The 19,659-nt window shown below is 38.9% G+C and overlaps 1 protein-coding gene across 1 annotated transcript in view; it reads left to right on the plus strand.

Annotated features, from left to right (window-relative positions):
* ipo11 (importin 11) overlaps positions 1-19,659 on the plus strand; it is a 179,150-nt gene that overhangs the window by 37,895 nt on the left and 121,596 nt on the right. Inside the window, exons 8-15 of the mRNA XM_066711430.1 lie at positions 757-805; positions 1,220-1,290; positions 3,398-3,590; positions 5,131-5,283; positions 7,905-7,948; positions 9,878-9,968; positions 12,829-12,876; positions 13,271-13,376. Coding sequence (XP_066567527.1) covers positions 757-805; positions 1,220-1,290; positions 3,398-3,590; positions 5,131-5,283; positions 7,905-7,948; positions 9,878-9,968; positions 12,829-12,876; positions 13,271-13,376 — 755 coding nt within the window. The remainder of the gene's footprint in view (positions 1-756; positions 806-1,219; positions 1,291-3,397; positions 3,591-5,130; positions 5,284-7,904; positions 7,949-9,877; positions 9,969-12,828; positions 12,877-13,270; positions 13,377-19,659) is intronic.

Below are 19,659 nucleotides of genomic sequence, written 5' to 3' on the forward strand. Positions count from 1 at the left end.
AAAGAGACCTTAACAATAGTTTATCAAACACCTGTCTACCTGGCGATCTGTAACATTTATGGTGAGCTGGTTATTTCAAGAGTTTTAAAAAGGTTTTCACTTTGTTAGAGCCAACTTAGAAACCGTGTTTGTAAAGGAGTGTTAAAATTTTTATAGCATATGAAAAACATTTCAGACTTGTTTTTGTATTTATTTTCAAAACATTTTCATAGTTTCAAATCATGGAAGAGGTGGAAGGGAAACGCCTGTTTCCCGTCACTGCTGCTGTTTTCTCTGCGATGTGTCGACTGTGCTGTAGAGGTGTAACAAAATGTGTAATATTACCCTTGGGAACCACACTGAGCTCTAACTGAATCTTGCTGCTGTAACCTGCTTTTGGAAACTGAAAACACAATATCAGCTAAAAAAGAAGAGTGGAAAAAAATAAATGCAATCGGAAAATTCGTTTTGTGGTTATAGCTCTCCTTCACACTGTTCAATAAAGCCCATGTAGACAGTATATCACCCTAGAACTATCGAATGAGCTCAAGGCTCCTTTAACATTAATAAACTGTTGAAGAGATTGTGTGAAAGTTATTATACATTCTTGGCACACTTCTAACATTAGAGGGAATCAACAGATAAAGTGGAAATACAAACCTTGTTTTTTTAAAACATTGGCCAATAAATAAGGCATTTATAAAACGATGGATGAATGTCCAGATTGCATTTAAAACATTTTTTTTGATTTGAATCTGTTTATTTTCTCTCTCTTAGGGTTTCCTGAATGCAGTTTTTGAGCGACTGAAGCAGTTCTTGGAATGCTGTAAGTATTCATCACTTTCTGTAATGCTGGTCCATTTCTGAAGATCATTGTGTTTTTATGATGCACTTCACATAAATATTCTAATTACTCTCGGTTATCAGGAAGTCCGGAGAGTGTTGTTTTTACAGTCTCATTACTGTTGGTTTTATATTCTGCTGCAGCATTTTTGAATGAAGGGTAAAGGCGGCAGGGATATGCTTTTTTTGGTTTAAAGTTATTTCTGTTCATGTTTTTGTTGACTTGTGTATAAATTAGGGGAATGGGTCAAAAACTGGTGAGAGCAGAGCAGCTCCTGTGGCGCCATAGAGGTTTGCAGAAACCTGCTTTTTATTTTGAAGAGAAGCTTAGCTTGGTTATCGGATATGGTGTAAAATAAGAATGGGTTTAATTGTATCTTTTCTTTTTTGCTTCCAGTCAGACAGGTTGGCCCTGACAGCATGTGCAGAGAGAAGCTGGAAAAGACCATTATACTATATACAAAAGTTGTAAGTAAACCCAATTTGCAACCTAAAGTTATTTATTGTTTGCATTTTATAACATGAAGCCGGCAATCAAGATGGATAGTGTACCGCCTGTAATTCGATTAAATCGCCAGTAATTGCATTAATACCCAGGAAGGATTACACAGTTTGAGATCTTTTCACTCTGGGCGCAGGAACATTTAGTTTTTTACTTTGTCAGCTTTTCCAATACCAGAAAAATGTTTGCTTTCGTCTTTAAAAAATTTGGGGATTACGTGCTATTGTACTGAGCTGAGATGCATTTCCATGCATTCTGTATTTTGAGATTTTAAAGTCTCTATTAAACTAGGACATGGGCCGACAGTGTTATTTCTTGCAGACCACGAAAGTCATCTATGTATCCATCTGCATTTCTGTCTCATCTTTTTATTTATGTTGGTATAGTCAGAAGGTATAGACCGGGTTATTTATTTATTTTTCATCATTTTAGAAGCTCCTATTATGTGTAACTGCAATCGCAAGTCTCCAGCAGTCTGCTGCCCACAGCACAAAGTCACAGTAAATGCCAAGCGTGGGGGAATTTGAAGAACTGCCCCTCCAGCAGTGAGAGATGGAAACCAGTGTGGTATCATTGCCCCTGTCAGGAGTTTCTGTATGGATATTACAGGGATTAGAGAGTCTGACCACAGCCCTGGCCTGTAGGACCCTCAAATGATGATTAACTCCATTTCCCTCAGCTTTGTTCTGAAATAGAGGCCGAAAGAGCTCTGGTCAGGTTCCAGACGCACATTCAATATAATGATAATCTCTGTTTCTCCATCACATCCTCGACAATTGCACGGCAATGCTGTTCTGCACTGTGAGCTCAAGTATTATAGTTTGGTGCGTGGTATACTCCTGACCACATTGGGGTGAAAAGGTGTCGGCAGTACAAGTTTGAAAATGTTTTTTACCTGTAGCGTTGCACTTCCTAACGCGCTTGTATCAAGTCCTTTTTCCACTCACTGCATCACAGTTTATTTGTGAACAATGCCTGAACAGCTGCACCATCTGCTGTGCTTTAAACATCTGCTAGTCATGGGCAGATCATCATGTTTTTAGGAGATGCTGTCAATGACTAGCTGACAGACTAGAAATGTCCCTGACAGTGTAGTTTTTATTAAAACTTTGATGCATGTAATTGTGTAAGTGTTTTGAAGAGCAAATTGTTTTTTTTAAGCCTTGAATGATCAGCAGGTGTGCCACGATTTTAAGCACAATTTGTCAATGCCCTACAAAAACACGCAGCTTTCCAGTCAACTTCCCAGATTACTGTAACTACTTGGGGAGTATGATTTGTTTTGGACATTTCTGCAACAAATGCCTTTTGTGGATTATTTAATAAAGCAGTGTTTTGCCCTAAACTGTTGAATTATTCATTTGGCCAGATAGAAAATGTCAGGGAGCTGAAGTAAGTCCTGGAACACGGAGAAAATGTAATTTAAGCAGGGAAGGCAATATCTGTGTGCAGCCGATCTGTGACAGTAAAGGTCCTGATCAGATCGGGCTTGTTTGTTTCAAATGCTGTTAATCATCATACAGGGAGCCCTAGGTGAAATAAACACCTGAGCTTCAACACCTGACAATTTTTTCAAGCATATTTCAATAAACTGTTTCTTCATTAACATTAACATGGTTGCATTTTGTCCTTAGATATTTGGTGGAACTTGCTTGCTTGGCAAATGTGCAAGCCTGTTGAAAGCTCTCCTTTTATTTGATGTAATTTCAATGTCTTTCGATGGAAATGTTTTTGGTGTTAATCACTAACTGAAAAAATCCATCTACAAAAACAGTCTTTTAACGTTCTGAAGGAGAAAAGCAATAAAATATGACTATTTGTACACTTGCAAAACACAGGAAAAAGCCCCACACTCAATTCTCTACTCATCACTCTGATATGTATTTGTTTGAGAAGCCCCAGAGTCAATGCATTGCCCACACGATTCTCATATAGTTTGTTAAACTTCCTTTGACATTTAACTGCATATTACAGTGTATTTATATCACAAATTGGATTAGCAACCTTGCAAACGGCAGCAGTGCTGTGGAGCGCTTGCCTGCATACATCGTCTGCCTGTCTTCTGTTTTACAGCTCTTGGACTTTCTGGAGTGTCACCCCGTCCCATTCATCCCCTTGATCCAGCGCTCTCTGGAGTTCGCCGTCAGCTACGTCTTCACCGAGGCCGGCGAGGGAATAACATTTGAAAGGTTCATTGTCCAGTGCATGAACCTCATTAAGATGATTGTCAAAAACGATGCGTACAGGCCTGCCAAGAACATAGAAGGTACAGCAGCCCCTCCTGTGATGCAACACCTACTTTCAATGGTCTAGCTTTACCTATAATGCTCTTTTTTGGGGGACGGGGGGGTCAGGTTCCACTCTCTACTTCGAGGTAACATCTCCATTGAGTTAGTAGCCCTGGAGGCAATTTAACAATCTGAAAAACTGTGAAGGGCAGAAACAAATCTCTGGTCATGCCTCTTTTGTTTCTGCATTTGTCACATCTGTATCATTTTGGGGTGAATTTGGAACTAGAATAGGAGAGCCTTTTAGAAAATGTAGGAATAGCACTTTATACAGCTACAATAATCTAATCTTAACATGGGTAAGCATGTTTATATTTGTATTCATAACCCCAAACATATTTGCAGTTTGTGCACTCAGCATATTGATTACTTTACAGAGGAGAGAAAAAGTAAATTTATCATATTGGAAATGTTTTTAATCCAAACAAAGATCATTTTGAAAATGCATTAATTTACAAAGGCACAACACAGATTGAGTTTCCTGTTTGGCACAGGGAGAATATTGTGCATCACAAGTAAGGTGGTGACTTTTCTGTGCTTATATTTGAACATTGAATCGCTATATATTTAAAAATCTATACAAACTGAATTGTTCCCTTTGCTAAAATGACTAGAGTGCGTGGGATACATACTGAACCATAAAACTGGTGTCATAAAAGATGCCATATTGGTGTTGGCAACCATAGAGGCAGAGAACTGAAGATAATGAATACAATACACCACACTAGACCGGCATTGCGTTTCTCTATCCAGGTTTCTCCCTGGTATATAATATTTGGAATAAACATCAGTTTGATTACATTGGATTGCATGTTTTAATATACAGTGCATATTTAATAAGCACCATAGCCTCAGCATCTGTGGTATTTTGTTTAATTTTGTTTTGGCGGGGGGGCAGCAGTAGGCGTTTGTTTAAAAACTACTAATTTAATTGGCCATACTGTTACAAGATGCATCCAAACACGAACTCTGCCTCTTGCCTGGAGGTCCCCGAGTTTATGGATTTGTACAGAACAGTAAATCCTCTTAACGCGCATGAGAGAGACCATCCCAGAGAGAGTACAGAGAGCGATGAGAACTGCAGTGTGAGTTAATAAGGGACTGTGATACTGCAAGCCTGCGGGCAAATGGGGGGAGAGTGCAGTGTGTGGATTCGAAGGCCAAAAACAGCTGTTACTTTAAGGGTTTTTTAGGAGGAGCTGGAGAGCATTAATGATGTCTTCATTATGATTTGATTTAAATATTCATATCATTAATTTACTTGAGATTTACTCTGCTTGGTCTCTGAACGTCACATCCAGTCAGTTAGCCATGAAATGCATATCTAACTGCTAATCCTCTTTAACTCGCAATCTTCTCTCCAGAGCAGAGCAAGGGATAGACGGGGCTTGGCGAAGGTTTTCAAAAGGAAAAGGAACAATACGTTTTGTTTGTTTTGTTTGTTTGATCTGTGGAGTTTAACCCTCTGTTCGTGGCTGGTGAATCACCTACAGGAACTCTGTGATCTTGTCCTTTCAGACAGCAAGCCAGAGACCCTCGAAGCTCACAAGATAAAAACAGCGTTCTTCACCTACCCGACCTTGACGGAGATTGGCCGGAGACTCGTCTCGCACTTCTTCTTGTTAACAGAAGAGGAACTCGCCATGTGGGAGGAAGACCCTGAAAGTTTTGGTAAATATTTTTTTCTATCTCTCTCTTTCTCTCTCTCCCTCTCCAACAATCCCCAGCAAACCATCACCGTGAGGTTCCCACTCCAGTCGTATTATGTTCAAGCTTTTCACTATGGGTCCAGGCCCTTGCAATCACAGCAAACTATTTCTTACTTTGTACATTTCCATTGATCGTAGAAATGAGTCACATCAAGGAGAACATCTCTCTAAATATGAATATGTGGAGAAATATTTGCTATTACTCCTCAATATTCAATAGCAAGGTCGAATGTGTTTGTTGTCCGTGGAGTATTTCCAGGTATGTGTTATGCGTTATAATTATGTTTAAGGCTTAAATGCCTAAGGCTACTTCACATCATATATCTATTTGCCATTTCATAAATCCTTTCAGATGATTATAGATTATCCTGTTTAAAAGAGAACAGGTTATTACTGCGGAGTGACGGACATTGTTGAATATTTATTGCATTGATCCTTGCAGTGCGCACTCAGCGTATTGTCCCTGCTGGTGTTTCCCTGAGACTTTCAACCTGGTACAACTGACTAGCAGTGCATTCTGGGTCGGTCATGATCCTTTTTCTTCTGCTTCAAGCTGCAAACATCAAAACTTTCCACCTGGGAGAGGGGGGACCTGCCAGCCCCAGCTAGTGAAATGTTTAGAGTCTGATTTCTGCATCACGGGTCCCTCTGTTGCAGATTGCAGAGTGTAGGGGCAAGAAAACCAAAGAAGCTCAAGGCCTGATAGATTAAGATTCATCAGCCTGCTCTCGCCACAGCGCTCAGCTGCTCCGGCTCGGGGAATGCTTTAAAGATGTTTGGCTCGTTCTACTGGGACCTGGTGTCAACTTTTACAGCTCTTTTCACACAGTTCCTGAACAGCTGGGAGAGACAAATAACTGCTGTCTGTCACTTACAGGTGGGGTGTGCGTCAACAGTCGGGCCCCTGAGCAGACGTGACTTTACACACTGTCGATTGCATCTTCCTGGCCTGCCCCCTCCCCGCTCTTTTAATGCATGTATCTCCAAAGTCAGACTGCCGTTCGCTGACTCAAGAGTTTCATAGACCTGGAAGACTTGCCTTTGGTCAAACGCTGAGCCAGGGAACTAAATAAGCCTAAAAGCATCTATCTGTACTTATTCGCTATGTTAAATAGTGTTGCATACTAATATATGTTTATCCCAGTCTGTGGCAGCATATAAAAACAAAACACATTTTCATTTAGTTATCCTACAGTCAGATTTTTTTTTTTTTTTTTTTTTAATATATCTTGTATTTTAAATTTCCCCTTGAAGACTGATTTCCCCCTGAATACAATTCTGAGCTATGTAAATAAACCTCATTTCATTTGCAAATGCACTGATCCGGCTTCTCCATCTGCGGGATCGTCTGAGACCAGCCACCCAGACAGCTGATGAAACTGTGGCTTTGCACACCGCAGAATTCCTGCACAAACTGTCAGAAAGTGTCTCGGGGACACTCATCTGCGGCTCGTCGTCCTCGCCAGGGTCTGGACACGACTGCAGCTCTGGTGGACATTCCTGCAGTCAGCAGCCAATCACACGCTCCCTCAAAACCTGAGACTGGAAATCCATAGATTAGGGCCTAATGCATTTATTTCAGTTGACTGATTGTCTTATATGAGCTGTAACTGTTTGAAATTGTTGAGTTTATGTATTTTTGTTCAGTGTATATGGCCAATGCCACATGGGTAATCTGACGTTAATTAATTGTACTCCAAGTTCTGTAGCACCAGCTAAGAGTTCTGGCCTGTGTAGATGCCAATCAAATTTGAGGAGAGAGAAAAAATAAAAGCACCCTTTCCTCCTGTGAGCTGTAAACAAACAGATGAATAGCCATGTCTTTGGAGTTAAATACTGAGCATCTGAGGACACCGCTGCAGGCTTGTTTTTGTCTATCACCAGGGTGCACAATAGACTGGGTGTTTAATCTTCAGCCACGGGTACTTGAGTTTTATCCCAGCTGCGTCCCGACACGCTGGCCTCTGTAAAACTTTTCCCTGCTTTAAGTTTGTTCACTTACAACCATGAACTAAATTGCAAATTACATCAATTACCTGCTGCAGTGGTCTTTATCTCAAGGTATTTGAAATGCATTTTTTTCCCCTGCTAATCCCATAAAAAAAGACTTGATAGCAGTTCCCATGGGGGGAGGTGATAACTTAAAGAACAGAATTATAATTAGTCCTGCATTAGTGGAGCTGAATGCTCGCTCAGTTACAAAGCCGTAGGTAGTCGAGTCCTTGGCGTCCGTGGAGTTGCGTGCGTCTTGGAGGGCGAGCTGTCCTTGTGAGAAGGTCTTTGATTGATGATTATGGAGACAACCTGGGTTTTATTGTATGAATTCATACTTGCTAATGCTGCCAGTTGCTTTTCAAGTATAAACCCTGCATGCCTCTGATCCTGGTCTGAAAACAGCGGGTCTTGGGATAAACTTCCAACATGGAGAACTGCTCAAAAGTGTTCTTTGGAGCTTCTTATGTCTACTTACAAAAGTAGACCTTCTATTATATTGATTGTGCAGATTTCTGTGGTCTTTTCTATCTCTATACGTCATTCTGTCCGGTTCTGATGTTAATACTTACATTGTCTCTGCTTTCACAGCGGTGGAGGAAACTGGTGGAGACTCATGGAAATACAGCCTTCGGGTGAGTCTTGATGGAAAATCACTAGGTTGTGTGGAAGGTGTCTCTTATTATATACAAGAGATGTTATCCTTACACACATGATTGAAAATAAGTTAATAGGTCATGTTAAGGGTTTCTCAATATAAATGATCTTATTGTCTCATAGGTGACTTATAATATATTAAATAGTAGCTTTGCTCAACATTGATTTGTTGAGACATTGTCCGTTAGTTTACACGGCTTCTGTGAGTGAACACAGTATTGCTGTGCTTTTAAGCATTTTATCTACATTTTCAACCCGTTTCAAAACAAGTCACCATATGCATCTTGTAATGAGATAGAACTTAAAGCAGCAAAAGCTGTTCGGTTTTTGTGAGTAAAGGATCTGAGCCAAAAGTATGGAGTCTCTATTGGTAACGCTGCATAGCCTGTATCATCTACAGAGACAGAACTGTTATTTCCTAGAAAAATAAATCTGCTAAATTTGTTTTCATGTGATGAGTATATGTGGTGGTATAGTTTTATAAATGAAATGCTATATAAAACAAACCTCTAGCCAGTGTCACCTGTATGATATAAAGGGTTCTGCTGACAGGACTTATGTGGCTCTCAATGGCAACATGACCTAGGCACCATTTTTTAATCAGTCTTTCAAATAAACATTTTGTTGATGTATGTTCAAGCCTTGTGCCATTTGAAAATTATTCCCAGCTTGTGCCCGGTCAGACCTGATAGTTCATCATCATCATCATTGTCATCATCATCACTGTCGAAAACCCCCAAATACTAAGTGTTTTAGTTAGCAAGATGAATGCTGAAGTGTTTAACAATAATGAGGTTTTGGTCAATTAGAGTTACTCATAGTAATGTGCGATTAATTTAAATGACATTTATAATATAGAGAAATCAGGATAATAAAATCTAATTACAAACTCTTAGTGTTGATCAGTGGAATTTATTAAGTCTGGTTACCAGGCTTACTTTCTTTATCATTCAGGGTGTTCTGTGAAAGCTGATTAATAGCCAGTTCCAAAATAAAGCTAAATAAATAAGCTATATTTTAGGCAGTTACAAAATTTGGTACAGTGAACAGATACAGTTTCAGTAAGTAAATATTGAACTAACCATCTACATACGTTTTCAAATGTTCTGATTGGTTTTCTTTGCAGTGGAGACAAGTTAACCAAACACACGCTCACATCTGTATGCATGCGTGTCTGTATATCGGTTACATTTCCTGATGTCATCTACCTGGCAGTTTGTCCCACTTGGTAATCGCAGCAGGAAATAATTGCACATCTTTCCATAATTTTCAAGTAGCTTGTGAGGAGGATATTCATCATGCATGGATTTTCTGTTAGTTTAGAAAGGGTTTAATTTACACATGAAAATTACTAATCAAAATGATAAGCTCTTGAATGCATTGGTCGATGAGGAGTCTCCAAACTAATTTTTCATAATTTTATCAATTTATTCAATTATTATTGTGCTAAATATGAAGCGAAACTAACCCCAGGAAGATAATAAGTGAAATCAAGTAGATTGAATAAAAGCTATAGTTAGGAATCTTAATATGAGTTGACTATATACACCTTCATAAGTTTTGAGGAAAGACAGTTTATGAGTAGGAGAAAAATCAGCAGCTCTTAGTATGTGTGTGTTTGATTTAGTGTTTTGTTTTCATGATGCAGGAGTGCTGCATTTTGCCCTTTTATTCCTGTATAAAGCTAATTCACTGTAGTAGATATTAAGTATGCTTTATCATGTTAACGGTATTTCTTTGGCCGTTTGCTGCAGGATACTCCTATGGGTACTACCATCAGCTGCTGTCTCTGTTTCAGGAGCTCTCAGTGAATATCTTTTGGAAGGAAGCCTGATACATTTGCATATTGCTTTGTTGTATGTTTTAAAACTGCTTAAAACAATAATGTTTTAACTTTTTTCTTTCAGCCATGTACAGAAGTTTTGTTTTTGGATATATTCCATAATTACAGTCAAACGCTGACGCCGGTATTACTTGAGATGGTTCAGAATTTGCAAGGTAAGTCTTTGTATCAGATGCTCTGCCTTGATGACTCGGAAGGGGAAAACAATTTTTTAGGAGAGATAATAATCCATGGATGCATTTGATCTGTAATCTACATAATTAACAACGTTTTTTTTCTTTCTTGATTACTTCCTGTGAGTTATTCTGTGTGAAACCAATGAAACGTTTCTATGCAATGCAAGTTGAAAAAATCACGAGGAGTGCCTTGAAAAAGTAAAGATGTGCGAAAGTACAAAAGATCTAAAGAACATTTAAATAGATTCTTTCGGTCAGCAGTAGCTCCTTCATTGGCAGTTACTGAAGGTTAAATGTTCAATAAGGAGAACTACCTTCCACTTTTTAATATAGTCAGGGGAAATGTATGAGCATTTAAATAAGTGATTTAAATAATTAGAAGATATGATTTGCAAATTGTTACTTTGTTATAATTGGCACCTGCAAACTCGAGGATTGCAAGACTAGAGTGTATGAACCAGGCACTTGTTCAGCACCGAGTCCTGACTGGCCATCGTTCACCTCTGGCGTTAATCAGGGAAAATCATGATCCTTCAGCGCAGCCTGTTTGCCTGGAGGGGCTGGGGTGAGCACTTTAGCCCTTGGCTGTGAACATGAATTTTAAAAAGTGCAAATGGACACTCTGTGTGGAAACAATGGAGATTTATTCATTTTAAACGGTGCATGTGAAAATGTAATTCCCAAATTGAGAATAATGAAGCTATGTGGAAAATTAGTTCATTATTGTATTTTTTGTAACTGGAGGGGAAGCTAGAGAATTATTCCCTCTGTAGGCAAGGGCACAAACACGGCTGTCTTTCTTGTTTTGGTGGAAGTGGTAGTTTGTGTGAATTGTGTCTCTAATTGGGTGTGCATTGGAGTGCCTTGGGTGTGATGTTTCTTGGAAATTAGGTAGATAAAATGCTCGCATAAAAAGCTTTGTGATTCATGACTGCCTTTTGTAACGAAGCTCATTTGCCATGTAACGCCAATCTGCTCGATTGTCAGAGGGGAGGACAAAGGGCTGTTTGGTTTTGCCCATAAAAGCGAAAATCGCATTAATACTACAGTTAATGTGGATTCTCCTATGAAAATAGTTTCTCATGTGATGAAAGATGTGAGAAGATTTTTGCATGTAGCCTGCAGAGTGTATGTATATTTAAAATAAGAGAATTAGTTGAATACTGGTTTCTTTCATTACATTTAATATTATAGACTACTGTATTTACAGTTAGTGACTCCATAGGATTGTTTATAGTTGTATAAAATTTGTGCTAGATTGAAACTTTCTCACTGCTGGGAGAAATGTACCGTCGAACACTTCTGGAAACGTGCGTGTGTGCATGCGTGTGTATTTGTGTGTGTGGAAATGGATTTTATCTGCTTCATAAAGAATGTAAAATGCCAAAGCGCAACTAAAATAATTTCCTCTTTGCTTTGTTGATATTTTTGTAGCCTGGAAGAAATAGTTTTTAGCAAGCGGATATCTATAAAGAAAATGTAACAATGTCAGATACATTTTTGTGTTTGTTCATTTTGTCCCATGTGCTCTCATTTAATCCACTAAAGTTGATTTAGCTCAGTTCATTACTGACTTTGATTTATAAAGTATGGATAGGGTAATATAATCCATGATTGACATTGGGTAATAAGGATGCGTTTCTGTAGCAGTGCTTACGGACGACTTGTATAGTGCCTTCGATATAAGGAGGTCCTTGCGAAGCACACTGGCCTACTATATGATAAATGTCACACGTGATCAACAGTTAAAACAGGGGGGTCGTGCTTGTGGTTAACAATCTTCGTACCATGACTGTCATTTGAGTAATGTTGCACATTAGAATACAGTTCGCTATTGTGTTTTTACTGAAGCCATGTAATATATATGTAAAATATACCGATGTTTTTCTGAAATTTATATTTTTAGTTTTCACCTTGAAAATACTTGATCAGATTGCAAGCCCTTAACAAAATAATTGGGTTATTTTCTTTATGTAACGTGTGTGTGTGTGTGTATATGTGTATGCGTGTGTGTGTATATATATATATATATATATATAATTTTCCCTGAGTTGTTAGTTGTCTGGCAGAATGAGAGGAGTCTGCACCTTTCATCTCGAGAGCTGTATTGTTGCTTGTCTAGATAAAATCTGTTCTTTTGTCAGGATTAAACACATTAGATTGGATTATTTTAGGTGATCAAGGGAACGTTCCGCTACAATTCCGGAGTAATTGCTCTAAAGGAAATATTATAATAATTAAAAAAGGACACTTGGCAATTTCACAGAAGATGGATAATACCCCACTTTACATTTCAGGAAAGAGCATGAGAATCAATTTTAATAAGAGCATCATTCTCAGAAATACCCTGGCAATTAAATCCTAAACCCAAGAGTCATTAAGTCTGATAGAATTGTTCAGGTGGCTAGGAACACGATATATACTTTTATTTATTTATTTTGTGTTCTATAATTAACATTTTATGTAAGTCTTAGCCAACTGAAAACAATAAACAAGACTTTTAACTTCTCACTTTATATATTCTATTACTTGTGGAATATAGAGCATTAGAAAGATTTGGATAAACCATCTTGGTAGTACATTGAAATTGAATAACATTTTGATATAAATGTGGAAAGATATCATAGGTTTTAAATAGTATACTGAGAGGACAGATCCTGTCCACACTGGATATAAAAGAGAGACCAAAGTCGTCACAAATTACCTTTATTACCTTTCTTTCTTTTCAGGTTCAGATCTGTATACTATACTGAGACAAACCTGAGAAACTGCTGCGTATGTTATCTTAAAATGAAGTGTTGTGAAGAGGTCTCTCATTGCCTGTGTCATTCATTTCCAGGGCCTACGGACATGGAGGACTCGGTCCGTCTGCTCATCAAGGACGCAGGTAATCTTCTCTTTGTTGGCTCGCCTTTAGAGGAAAATCAATTAGAATCGTCTGCTGACAGCAGCGCCCGTCACATCAGAGACCAACACATGGTGGAATTTACTCACCGAAGCCCCACAGAATTCAGTTCTCCAAGAAAACTAAAACAGAAAACTCCCGAACAGCAGGTCCTGGAGCACATCTGCACACAGTTCAGAAAGACCAGACTGCATCGAATATCGCACTTGTTCCATCTGTAATTCTGAAACCATCACTCAAGACATTTGATTCACTGCGCAACGCTTTTGGTTAGACCTGGCATTGTGGCCCTGCAGGGCCACTGATATCAAACCTGTAGGTGAGGTCAATACTGTGACTTTCATAGTGCCTTTCCTTCTTCTACCCCCCCACCTAGTATACAACGCAGTGGGACTCGCGGCATATGAACTGTTCGACAGTGTGGAGTTTGACCAGTGGTTCAAGAACCAGCTGCTGGCTGAGCTTCAAGTCAGGCATCACAGGTACAGTAACGCCACGGCCGTAAAGCACACGAGCTCAGTCCCGTTCACAGGTGGGGCATTTGAAATACACGCAGATTATATACAGAGAGTCGCCTCGTGGTCTGTGCTGTCGATGTTCTTTGTTTACCAGGAAAGCTGTGAATCTCGGGAGGACTGGAGCGCTTAATCAAATAACCGTACTTGCAATTCAAACTTGTCAGCTGGCTTTGGCCTCGAACATTTCCAGTTTTAATAGTGTGCAAATCATGTGTGTTAGAGCTAACAGGGTGTGTGCAGGAAATAAATCTGTTCCACAATGGTTAAAATGTATGAATCTCGGAGCGAAGAACGGAGTTAAAGTTTAAAAATGCTGTCGATGCTCGTGTCCATTGTGTTTTGAGTTTTCTTTACCGCGTTATATCCGAATTCACATTATATCTGATCGTGTTATATCGGGGTAGAGGTGTATACATCTGCAGGTAAAATGATGTACTTTTATTCAATTAAACTATTTTCTTATGGGTAGAAAAAATAATATTGTGCATACTCTTATCCTTTATAGGACTGTATGATGATTTAACACTAAAGGAGATTAAGTAGAATAGGTAAATTAATGGTGTTTTGTGTGTGTGTAGTTAGAAACATGTCATTATTATTATTTTTTAAGTCAATGATACATTTCGACCACTGAATGAACGCCTGCATTTTCTCTGCTACAGCCATTTTTAGCTACACTTCATCACGCACATAGGCATGAATGCTCTTCTGTTGGCACACCTGTTTGAGGTCCCAGAGATCACCCCGTAGCTTGTGAAGTCAAGGAACTTGGTGTTTGAATTGCTCTCTGAGTTGCGTTCCTGCCATTGGGAGGCAAAACAACTTTCCTCTCTGCAGAAGAACAGAGAACTAATGTCTCCCTCTTGCAGATGAAAGGGCCTGCGCGATTCTTCAGATCAAAGTCTGATTTCTTACGTAGGTGGTCTACTTTTTCAAAGGGAATTTTAAATGTACTTCATCTGAAATGTCAGTGATACTCTTTCTAAATGTTTTATTGTTCTCTCGGTACAAAACCTGGACACACACACACACAGAAGTACAGTTGGAAACATTTCTGCATCCCTTGTATGCTGCCTTCTGACATCCTGCCTGAAGTTCTGCATGCTAAGTAGAGTGTAACAGCCCTGTGTTATGTTTCTGTGCAGGATCTTTTCAATATTAATGAAATGCTTAGCAAAAACAATTAGTGTAATAGGATTAGTTTTGTCCTTCCTTGTTCTTCCGTTGGGAGCAGTGTTGCTTAGAGAAATCAGAGCCTTATCTACGAGTACACGTTTCTTGGGCACGGAGGATGCAGTGCAGTCTTATACAACTGTAGTTTTATGATTCAGTCGCACACATTTGGGTTGGTACACTGTGCTTAAGATCTCCTGATGCTCTGTTCTAAAGATGTGTTACAATGTCAACGTTGTGCTTGTAATGATACAGCATTTGGCTGACTGACACAAACGCATGCAAACCAAAAATACCGAAAACCGTGTATACTAAATATGTGTTGGTGTTACGGCACAATGCTTTGTTTCTTTTAATGTTTTTTTTTATAGCCTGCAACTGACAAAAAAAATATTTTGTTTCGTGTTGAAAATCCTGGTTGCAGTAGCTCTGTAAATAATTATGGGGATTGTTACTTCCTGTTGGTGGCGTATCCCTCACTCAATCAGAGACAACTTGATTTGAATTTAGGACACGGCCAATCCATCTTCTCTCAAAAGTGCATCTTTTTTTTTAATTTACAAACTGATTGCCTTCAGGTCCTTTTAGACCTTTTAGTGTCAAAGCCTAAAGACAAACAAAAAGGGAGAGAGAAATACCCTGCTTAAAGTATATCTTTTTAAATATATACAAAATAAAAACAAGTATATGATTGATTACTTTTTCCTCCTGCTCCAGTTTAATAAGTCTAGCTCGTTATCTGTCGGTAATCTCACACCCAGTGCTAGAGAGAGTTATTTCCTCACTTTGTGAAACTGACCATCTGTTTCCCTATGAGCATAAACGCTCGGCAGAACCCTGCAGCCAAGTATGAAAACAGGATCTGGGAAAACTGAAGGGATATTTTGTGTGCTGTACTGTAACTAGAAATCGAATCGATCACTCGGTGGGGCTTTCTGGGGCTGGGAGTTAAGTATCCGTTTAATGGCCTTTATTGACCTGAATTAAAGGCAGACTCATTTTAGTTTTCAACTTTACTTTTCAAAGATGGGAGTTTAATAAATAAATATAGTTGAAGACCTAGGAGTTTATAGGAGGACAGTATACCAAAAAGATAAGCAATTGATGGGCAAAAAATAAATACTTCCTTGCTCACCATTATGGAGTGTCAGTTCTACAATTTTCACATGCAGTTTGCGTACCTAATAACTAGAGAGTATTGTACATGTTTTTTGTAGATCTAATGCTTGCATCACCAGATGTATGCAATATAGCATACTAATCTGGTAAATTAAAAGTACAACTGGTGTCATTAAGATATCATGTTAATTAATGGAAATTAATTCAAATGAGGTTGCAAAATATCACTAATGAAGTATTAAATGTTTTTTTTTAGGTTGGGGGAGTGACTTCAGGCCACATCTTGATGAATATTTAAATATAGAAAGAAATATTAAGAGCCCATTTAATTGCTTCATAGCACAGCCTCATATTTTTAGCCGGTCTTGCTGTTATTAATTTGCTCCTCAGTTGAACTTGGATACACTTATAAATTAAACGGGTATCGACTCGAGTCTTAAAAGGAGTAGAAATGTAGGGCGAAAACGCTGAAACGGCACTTTATACGGTGTTGGGTCGTGTGTGCCAGACCACAGGTCTGTGCTGTGTACAAAACCTCAAGCCACCTTGATGAATGTGAATTTATACCAGTTATGACATTAATTCAGAGACTGGCTTGGTGTTGTGCTCTCATATTGCTTCACTGTCCCTCTCAGATAATGCTTAGCTCTGTGATTCCTTTGTGGCAGGAAAAGCACCATGAATGTGTGGCTCCTGCAGAAGCTGTAAATGTAGCCCCTGATATCAGACCTACAGACCCCCATGTCTCTGCTGTGTGAGAGACCGTCAATCCCCACTCACATACTGTCCCGTATATTTCAGCCTCCTCAAAGGAAACCCCTGTATCTATGTTGCACCTCCACAGCAGTTCAGTTGTCTCTCAGCTGTGCCGACCTGTCCTCTGGAGCAACTGCTTTCCCTGTTCGCCTGCGTGCTGCGTTACCTCCCACACACACTGTCACGCATAAAGTAGGCCTTCAGCACTTGATGATGAAGCAGATTATTAATATAGTAAAAAAAAAGAGAAATTAATAAATGTATTTCCCCAGGCCCAGACCTCTCTAGTTCTAATATTTTCCTGCTTGTTAGTTAAAAAGGACCTTTACGTTTCCTTTTATTAGTCTCTTTATTCAGTGTCAGCTTAGATTGTTAACTCTTTACTCTCAGCCCCATTGTTTTCAAGCCACCGGCAGGTTGAGATATATCTAGATATATCCATTAATGGCATTAGTATAACCAGAAACATCAGAAGCATTCAGATGATAGCAAGATTGTTAAGATCGGATGTTTCTGTGTGGAGATATTGACTTTCAAAGTAGGGATAATATATACTCGGGTTCTAGAATTGCTATTTTTAATACGTAAAAAATACATTATCATAACTCCTTCAGTTTTTAATCAGTTTCCACCCAGTGTGTTTTAAAATTGTATTTTGACTAGTACTGTGAGGAAAATTGTAAGAAAAATACGTTTAAAAATCCTAAAATGTCATTATTCATAATTCATAATTATGCTGTTATTTATCTTGAGGAAAAAAGGTGGTAGTGGTGCAATATAGTGTGTCTAATCATGATCAACAATGCAGAAACTGATTTTGTAGTTTGTATGCTTTCATTTGAGTGGTCCCACATGCTAGTGGCCCTTATAATGGAGAAATGGCCATAAGCTAGTTTTTTTCAAATGCACATTATTATTTAATTTCTTATTGTATTTTCAACCTAAAACTTCTCAAAATTTCAATATGAGTGTTATTTCAACAAAACAAATCAAAAAAAGGTTTCCCATAGAGGAAAAAGGTCAACATTTCTATAAACGCATTTAGTAAACAGTATTATAGTACAGGTTGTCATTTGATAGGTGTCACATACCTGTACTCCTCAAAATGTCCATATTAAACACTTGTGCATCTAAGAAGTCCAACCAGGGGAAAATGGAGGTGAGTGTTAAGAGTTAAAGAGAAGAATTATTAGAGGAGCACGATTTAAAAACTGTGAACATTTTTAATTTCTAATTAATCTCAACTCGGAATACTGCAATCAATCAGTCATGCTTTCAATAGCTCATGACAGCAGAGGTCGTCTTGGGGGCCTAAGTCCAGTTCATATACGTCTGTGGTCGGCACTCGTGCAAAGTACAGGCCTTTGGGAATCTTGAGCTCAGAGAAGACTGAGGTGGCACGACACATGTTGTCCTCTTTGGGACCCGACCTAACCTGCGCAGAGAAGGTTGCTCACTTTCTTTTGAAGAGGTACACTTCAGTTACATTTATGATCCTGTAAGCAGACTGTTCAAATACATAGATGGGACAAATGGATTTTCTATTTTATGCACCCGAATGTTTGTGGCACACTGGAGATTTTAATCTATTATTAACTACAATAAACTACCTGGAGGGAGGGAGGGAGAGAGAGAGAGAGAGAGAGAGAGAGAGAGACCTATACATCACTAAGTCAAATATATATAATATAGTTTCCTGGCTTTAATGTAATTTACATATAAATGCAGAAGTATTCAGGATGATTGGCAGGAGCCGAGGCGGCTGTCCGAACGTGACGGTTAAGGCCCCTGCATGAGCTGGGCTGTCACTCTCGTCCTCCCAGTTGATGCATCACAGTCGCAATGAGCTAGGATTGCTGATAAAGCATTTTTAAGACGAGCGGTTAACATGGTAATGATTCTCTGCAATATATTCACAAACCTGCTGGCATGTGTCAGAAGCTCTGTGGTCTAATTTATCTAGACACAGTGATATAGTGGCCTTTGCATTCGACACAAATATCAAACTCTGCACACATTTCAGCCCAGCCTGTCAGGTGGACACGCCCTGGAGTGAGACGCATACACAGCTAAATGGCTCGGTCTACACGCTGCTCCATTTGGGATGATTGTTTGGCAGAGAAAACTTGCCACTTTGCTAATTCACTCTCTGAACTGATTTGGTGATTCACAGATTCGCAGAAATCACAGAAATTATCTCGCTAACATCTTCCACTGAGGTGTGAGTAAACGTGGAGGGCCAATGCATTGATCTTGTATTCAGGTCCGAGAAAGTCTAACCCGCTCCTTCGATGTGAGGTTGCTGACTCCATTCCCTCTCCCCGGCTGATGGATCTGTGTCTTTGGACTGGTGTCCTTGTATCGTGTGCCACGTGGTTTTGCTAGAGCTGGGACTTGCGGCCTGATTTCACCTCCTGTGTCATCGCAGCTGAAAACATGCCTTTAGTCACTGTGGTAGATTGAGTGTCGGCAATCTGAACCCGCTCTGAAATCACCCTGTGGACAGAAACAAAATAATCTACATCAGGCTGATTTATTAAAAAAAACTACTTACAATCAAACTCTGATCAAATGACTCCCCTTGTTGTAGCTTCAGTCTGTTTGTTTTTGTGATTGCAATTCAAAAGCAGAGATTTCAGTGAAGTAATTTTCTTGTAGCTTGTCAGGTGAATAATGAATATACTTCGGATGACATGTTTATATCCATAAATAACAAAAACAATCTCTCAGAAGTAATAAATCTAGTTTGTAATCTGAAGCGCTCACAATTCGCTGTAAATCTTTTTTACTGAATATGTGAGTAAAAGGAATTTAAATTAAACACCACTAAATCTAAGGTATTTTGCAGAAAGAAAAGGGGTACACCTTAGCAATCGAAGAGCCCAGCACATGATTTGTTCCCCATTAATAACTACACAAAAGTATACAAATACAATTTATATAAGACAATTTCCAAGACTGATCGATTCAGTTAAAATAACATAAATACCCCATCATAAGTGTAGATGGAGTAAGTCTGTCATTTAGACTGCAGACCAAGGCCTTCTCAGCTTCAAGAGTTTTGATAGATTTTTTATGTATTTTTTGGTAGTAGTTTGCTTTGATTTTATCCTCAAGGTGAAAATACCAAGTGAACCCTTAGTATTGGTATTTGTATCTTTTGGCCCACATTGACTGTTTACTATTCACTGTAAAAAAA

Source organism: Amia ocellicauda, chromosome 8 (assembly GCF_036373705.1).
Source record: "Amia ocellicauda isolate fAmiCal2 chromosome 8, fAmiCal2.hap1, whole genome shotgun sequence".
NCBI classification, from domain to species: domain Eukaryota; kingdom Metazoa; phylum Chordata; class Actinopteri; order Amiiformes; family Amiidae; genus Amia; species Amia ocellicauda.